Genomic DNA, 7,186 nt, shown 5'->3' on the forward strand with positions numbered 1-7,186 from the left:
AGTCCCCCTGCCCCCGGGTTCCCATGGAGACCAAAGCCTATTAAGGACACCCGGCCGGAGCCTCCCTCCCCTCAGCTGGCCCCAGGAGGGGACACCGGGTGGGGGGACCCTGGACCCCCAGCTACTTTCCTTGCCCCTGCCCTGGCCTCAACCCCACTGGCCCCACTGGGGGTTCTGTCCAGCCAAGGCACAGGTTGAAGGGTGTGGGGGACCAGGGGTATTGGACTGGGAAGGTTGGATGGAAGGAGGCCGAAAGGACTGTGGATCTGTGGGTCAGCAAGAACTCAAAGCTGTAGGATTAAAGAGGAAGGTGTGGCTGGTTCTTCTGTTATTCATTCATCCATTCAAAAAGTAATTAATGAGCAAGGTGTGCAATAGAATGGTGATCTTGGTCATTGATGACAGTGGCTGCCCTGGCACAGGAAACCTTCAAGCGGATGGTGTTGGGTGCTCTCGCTGCTGCTTTGCCACCGTCCCCCATGGGACTTGTGGGCAAGCCCCTCTGTGAGAAAGATAACAGTGACAGCTGTTACTACTCCGAGGATCACATGGGCTGTGTTAGCTAACTCCTCCCTGTGAGATGGTCACTGCTGTGCCCTTGTCACAGGTGAGGAACCAATGGCATGGAAAACTAAAGCCACTTGCTCAAGCTTAGCCTACCAACAAGTCTGGGACCCAGGGCTCCTACTCGGAACCCTTCTCTCAGGGTTTCTGCCTTCCATTGCTTAAATGAAGGGTGAGGAAGAGGTGCCACGCCTGAAGTGTCTTGTCCAGTATAGACATGTCAGCTGACTTGGAATTGGCAGTGGGGCCGTAGGGATGGGCATGAGGCTGGCGCCCTGGGGCAGGAAGCCCTTTGGGAAGAGAGATGGAATTTCCCTCTGAGCTTCTCCAGGGATCCCCTGCCTCCTGGTCCAGTGGGCTCTTGACCCCGTCAGGGGAAGCCTAGTGTATCCTGATGCCAGACGGGAGCTGGAGGACCACCCTCATTCCAGGCCTGCCCTTTGTACTCTAATGAGGTGGAAGAGGACACTTGGAAGGCAGATGAAAGGCAGAGAGAGAAAGTTGGGGACGGAGGAAAGTTTTCCCTCTTACCCTTAGGATTTCTGGCCACTTGGGGAAGGATCAGGGGCTGAAGTGAGACGTGATAAGGAGGATCAGAGGCCCTGATTTCTACCCAGGGTGAATCAGGCCTAGCTAGCTAACAGGGCAAAGAGGGACCAGATGCGGACGAGGCGAAGGAGGTGGGATGGACTGTGGTCGTCCACGTGTCTGACAGGATGGCTGGGGGGGAAGCAGCAAATAGATAACTGGGGTTCAAGAGAATGTAGCTAACCTAGACCCTCCCCCTTGACAGTCCCCTCCCCTCCCCCAGTCAGTGGGAGGCAGGCAGCCCAGGCACTGAACTCTACTTGCTTTAATTACAGCCTCTAGCTAAAGGAAACCTCAATTAGAGAAAAGATCTGTACCAGGAGTCTGGCTGCTGTCCTGTCCGCCTGGCCTTTTGCAAAAAGGAGAGGCTTTTGCTTCCCCGTCTCATAATCCTGCTCCTGTATTTCCTTCTGTAGCGCCCGTTCAGCGCCTCCTCATCCCCAGCATGGTCCCGGACTTGCTTTTTGACCTTGAGCAGGCAACTTCAACGCTCTTGTCCATTTCCTTTATATGTGCAATGGGGATCTTCCCCTGCGGAACACATTAGGATGCTGGGGACAAGTGTCAGGCAGGCACTTGGAGTTTAATAAATGCAATTAATCTGGTAGCTGACCAGCGGGTGCTATGGTGTTTATAGTAGGATTGCTGATGGAAAGTTGTCCTCCAAGCAGGGAGCAAGTTTAAGATGAAGCCTAGAGTGGACAGGAGAGCGGGTCATGGGAGCCCCTGGTGTCTGGTGGGTCCTCTATGACAGGCTGTGTTTCAGGTGGACGACGCCATGCTGATGTTCGACAAAACCACCAACCGGCACCGAGGTGAGTGCTCCCCCTCCCCCTTCCCAAGCTGGGCTGGGGGCCTGTGGTCAGCCAGGGGCCGCAGGTCACAGCTGCCCTTTCATCTTGCCTCCTGACATCCTATCCCTGAGGATCTGCATCCTCTCCCCGGCCTGGCCTTACAGAAGGCTTTTGTCCCACCATTTCCTGTGCTAGAAACTTGCCGAATTGCAGACACCCGAGAGGAGCAGCGAAGGACAGCCTCCCCACCCTCAGTGCCCTCCACCCCGCCCTGGCCGCCGCCACTGCCGTCTGCCTCAGCCCAGGCTTACCTTGTCCCTGGTAACCAGAGCTCAGGCCAGGCTGCCCCAGGGTCAGGCTGACTTCGAAGCCCCGGGCGGTCTGCCCTGCCACTGCCCCCCACCCACCCTGGCGAGCCTAGTCCCCAGCTGCCGTGGCCCTGACCCTGCCCACATCGGGGCCACACTGCGCACCCCGCCTGGATGTTTGTTCCCTGAGGACCTTGCCTTCAGAGAAATCCTGTTCCAGCCCCTGGGACAGGCTTAGGAGGGCGGAGGGGGCTGTTTCTCCAGTCATTCCAGGGCTTTGGGCCTTTGAGCCTTCTTTGGGAGTGGGTCATGTGTGGTGTCTGTGTCAGGAGATGTGTGCCTGTGTGGTGTGCCAGGGCAGCCACACACGTGAAGTGCCTCTGTGTGTGAGGTGGGAACCCAGGTGGTGTGGATCTGCTGGTATGTGTGCCTGCGTGCTGCGTGTGTCTGGACATGGACACCTTTGTGTACGTTCAAGTGAATGTTTCCGGGCGTCCTCTCTTCCCTCTTGGGAAAGCACCTGACGGGGAGAAACGGCGTGTTAAATATAGTCAGTCCTCCGTATCCGTGGAGTCTGCATTTCCAGGTTCAGCCGCCACAGTTTAAAAAAATATTTGAGAAAAAAAGAACTGGGCCTGTACTAATCGTGCAAACTTTTTTTTTCTCCTTGTCATTATGAACCATACGGTGTAACAACTCTTTACATAGCATTTAGATTGTACCAGGTATTGAGAGTCATCTAGAAATGGTTAGAAGGGTAAGGGAGAATGTGCGTAGCTTCTGTTCATGGATGATGAAATTTTTCTATAAAGGATTTGGGTGTGGCATGGATTTTGGTGCCTGAGGGGGGGTCCCGAGACCAATCCCTCTCTAATTCTAAGGGGCAGTTATATTCTCGTGGTGGTTGTGCCACTTTCTAACCTGCTGTGTGACCTTGGACAAGTTACTTCACTTTGCTGAGCCTTGGTTTGCTCATCTGTAATTTGGGACTCGAATCGCTTCTCGGCCTTTTGGCTAAGATCAAGTGTAATTTGGGACTCGAAACCCTATCTCAGCTGGTAGTTGAGGCTGTTGGGCTGTGGGCAGAGCCTCTCATTAACTCTCAGACACTTGCCCACAAGAGAGGAGCTGTGGTATCGGGATGGCCTGGAGCTGGGTGTTGACCAGTGAGCCCTGGTTTTGACCTTGCCCTGGCCCTTTTTCCACTGTCTAGGGTTCGGGTTTGTCACGTTTGAGAGTGAAGACATCGTGGAGAAAGTGTGTGAAATCCATTTCCATGAAATCAACAACAAAATGGTGAGCTGGGACTGGGTGGAGGAAGAGGCGCAGAGAGAGCCTGGGGCTCCAGGCTGAGCCCACTGGGGAAGCTCCGGGTTTCCAGAGCAGGCAGGGGGACCTCGCAGTGAGTGAGGCAGAGCTGGTTCTCCTCTTCCCCACCCCGATCTAGGCGTATAATGGTTAATTGGGTCCCTCTCTGAGCCTCGGTTTCTGCATCTGTAAGATGGGGATCACTTCCATCATAGGCTTGGTGTAAACAGTCAGTGAACTGCCACACACAGAGCCTTTTACATTATGCAGTACACCTAGTGTGTGTTCCATGAGTGCTAAGAGTGAAATTAATAATCAGAGCCCTGGCAGGAAACAGGAGGGACAGTGACCCTAGCGGTAGGAGAGACTAACCATCCGGTCTCTCTGCAGGTGGAATGTAAGAAAGCTCAGCCAAAGGAGGTGATGTCCCCAACAGGCTCAGCCCGGGGGAGGTCTCGAGTCGTGCCCTATGGAATGGATGCCTTCATGCTGGGCATCGGCATGCTGGGTATGTGCTGGGCCTGCACCTGCAGCTTCTTCCTGCCCTGAACTGCTCCCTGGGCACAGGGGCCGCATGGGTGTGGCATCGCCTCTGTGGTCTGCTCTCCTGTCTGAGTCATTGGGCTGGATTGGAGGCCGGGCATCGCAGGCAGGTCTGGCCGTGCTGCCTGGAGCGTTTGTGTTGTGGAGTGCTGCCCCCTTGTGGTGGCCAGGAGGCTCAGTTGCTCCGTGTTACGTGGTCCTCTGTCCCTTGGTCCATCCATCCATCCATCCATCCATCCAGGAAATAGGTATTGAGCAACTATATGTGCTAGGCACTATGCCAGGAATTTCAACAGTGACTTTCCTGAGATTTATGGTGTTTCAGAGAAGGCAAATAAGAATAGATTCAGGATGGAGTATAGGGTACCAAGGGAGCATAGTCATGGGGAACTTGACCCACATATGGAAAAACCAGAAAATAAGTAGCATTTATGCTGAGTCAGTAGGTCGAGTAGGAGGGGTTCATAAAGAGGGCAAGAGCGAAGGGAAGAAAAAGTATTCCAGACAGAGGGAACAGCATTTGTAAAGGCCAAAAGACTTTTGGGAAGACAAAAGCAAGGCTGCCTCTTCTTACTCAATCAACTAATTTTTTTTTTTTAATTTGGTACTGGGGATAGAACTCAGGTCCTTGCGTTTGTAAGGCAGCCGATAGAACCACTGAGCGAAATCTCCGGCCCTCATTCAACTAATTTTTACAGAGCAGCTTTTGAGGGGCAGGACCTCCCCCATGGGACTCTCCTTCAAGTGTGGCCAGGGGTGGGTGGGCATTGTTACCCTGGAGCAGCTGGAGACCAGGGGCTGAGGCTCCTGTGAGAGGTGAAGGTTTCCTTGAGATTTGAAAATTGAGCCCAAGTCAGCCATACTTTGGGCCCAGGACTGAGCGCAGTCAGTTTGACTTTGGTGCCTGGGAAGTAAGTGCACAGTCCCCATGCAGAGACAGGATGTGTGCACAGAGAGAGAACAGTACAAGGGGTTTTTAGCCGGTCCGGGGGGAGGGGTGTGCAGAAAGGGACTCTGGGACTTCAGAGGAGGGGGCGTGGCTTAGGGTTAGAGCATAGGGATCTGAGCTTTGGCTTGCCTGAGCCACGCTGAGTGAGGGGGAACTGTCTTGGGATATATATATATATATACACACATTATAGCTTATATATTTAAGTGACAAAACTTCCTTTTTTATTTTATTATAACATTAAAGCAAAATAACCCAACAAGCCCAAGTTCAATAATTAAATAAGGACGCTTACATGTTTGCTTAAAGCAATAATTGCATAGGTAGATTGAAATACTGTTATTAGTAATCGTTGCATTTTACTTTCCAAGTCAAACAAGCACATGCAACGTCTGGTATACACAGGTTTTGATTCAACTGGCTGTGTGTGGTGGGCACAGGGAGTAGAGTCGCACCCTCCTCTATGTACCTCATATCTTGTTGCTGCCTACACTATCCGCACTTGAACACCACAAAGTCAAGTTGTGAAAACTATCACTAACAATCACATAATTTTATTTTTTGGAGCCAGAAGTGGTGGTACACACTTGTAATCCTAGCACCTGGGAGGCTGAGGCAGGAGGATCACCACAAGTTCAAGGCCACCCTCATCTACATAGTGCGAGTTCAAGGCCAGCCTAGACTATATAACAAGACCCTGTCTGAAAACCAAAAACAAATAATTTTACTTTTTATATTCTATATGTATTTATTTTGGGTTAGTACAGGCTGGCAGTACGTAATGTTTATACTCATTGTAGGGAGTAAGTATGTGTAACATTTCTTAGTTCTTTTTATTCCACTTCTCCTCCTCCTCTTCACCCTCCTATCTCTAGATCCTATTCCCATTTGTAAAAGTTCTATCTCTGGTTCCTACTTCTATCTTCTATTTGTTAAAGTAGTTATGCTTTGGGTCTCGTATAGGAGAATGTATGCAATATGGAAGCTTGTGCGTCTGATCTATTTAATTTAGCGTTATGGTCGCAACATGCCTCTATTTTCCTGCAGGTGACTCAAATGGACCCTTACTTATGGCGGAGTAGTACGCCATTGTGTGTAAACAGCACACTTTCTTTATCCACTCGTCCGTTTATGGACATACAGGCTGCTTCCAAGATTGAATGATTATGAGTTGTGCTGCTGTAAGCACGGGTGTTCATGGGTCGCTACAACATGATGTTTTCAACTCTTTCGAGAAGATACCTGGAGGGGTATGGGGTGGCTGGGTCAAGTGGGATTTGTAGGTTTACTTTTTTGAGGAATCACGGTTCTGATTCCTGTAGTACTTGTGCCAGGTTACCTTTCCACCAACAATGTGGAGGCCTCCTTTTCCCCTGCACCCTCACTAGCATTTGTTATTGTCAAAATTGCATGACTTTAATTATTTATTTATTATTTTTGGTTGTTTTGTTTTGTTTTTTGAGACAGGGTCTCACTGTGTAGTTGAGACTGATCTGGAACTCACTATGTAGCCCAAGCTGGTCTCGAACTCATAGTGATCCTCCTGCCTCAGCCTCCTGAGTGCTGGGATTGCAGGCGTGCACCACCACGCCTGGCTCAAAATCGCATATGATTTTAAAAGTTGATGCTCTTGCCCAGGGCCCCAGGCCACCTGTGGTCCACGGGCTGGCCACGCTGGGGCTAGAGGCTCCGGACTGGGGTCCCAGGAGAGGGAGAGAGCAGAGCACTCTACACAAGCCACAGTCTCATGAGGGTTTCTTTTGTTTAATTTGAAAGTAATTCCAAACTCTCAAAGGAGTGACAGAAAAGAATAACATGAAAGAACATCCATATACCCCTTTATCAGATTCACCTGTTAACATCTGGTTTTCACTCTGTATATAAATGCGTACATCTGCATATGTACACATATACACGTGGAATTTTTCTCTGAGTCATTTGAGAATAAACAATATTTTGTTGTTATTATTATTATTATTATTATTATTTGTTTTTTTGAGACAGGTCTTCATTATGTAGTTCAGGCCTCACTCTGTAGCCCAGGCTGGCTTTGAACTCATGGTGATCCTCCGCCTCAGCCTCCTGAGTGCTGGGATTACAGGTGTGCACCACCATGCCCAGTGAGAATTAAA

The 7,186-nt window shown here is 50.6% G+C and overlaps 1 protein-coding gene across 6 annotated transcripts in view; it reads left to right on the forward strand.

The window, feature by feature from the left end:
* The window catches only part of Msi1 (musashi RNA binding protein 1), a 17,219-nt gene that overhangs the window by 1,237 nt on the left and 8,796 nt on the right, over positions 1-7,186 (forward strand). The window contains exons 1-4 of one of the 6 annotated variants that reach the window (XM_033762403.1): positions 28-310; positions 1,919-1,967; positions 3,468-3,550; positions 3,953-4,070. In XM_033762403.1, coding sequence (XP_033618294.1) covers positions 239-310; positions 1,919-1,967; positions 3,468-3,550; positions 3,953-4,070 — 322 coding nt within the window. In that variant the 5' untranslated portion in view covers positions 28-238. Of the gene's footprint in view, positions 1-27; positions 368-422; positions 608-1,918; positions 1,968-3,467; positions 3,551-3,952; positions 4,071-7,186 lie in introns of those variants that run through there. The other 5 variants (XM_033762407.1, XM_033762405.1, XM_033762408.1 and 2 more) reach the window with 5 other exon arrangements.

The sequence above is a fragment of the Fukomys damarensis genome, unplaced genomic scaffold (genome assembly GCF_012274545.1).
Source record: "Fukomys damarensis isolate Sample0158 unplaced genomic scaffold, DMR_v1.0_HiC HiC_scaffold_12, whole genome shotgun sequence".
Classification (NCBI taxonomy): Eukaryota; Metazoa; Chordata; class Mammalia; order Rodentia; family Bathyergidae; genus Fukomys; species Fukomys damarensis.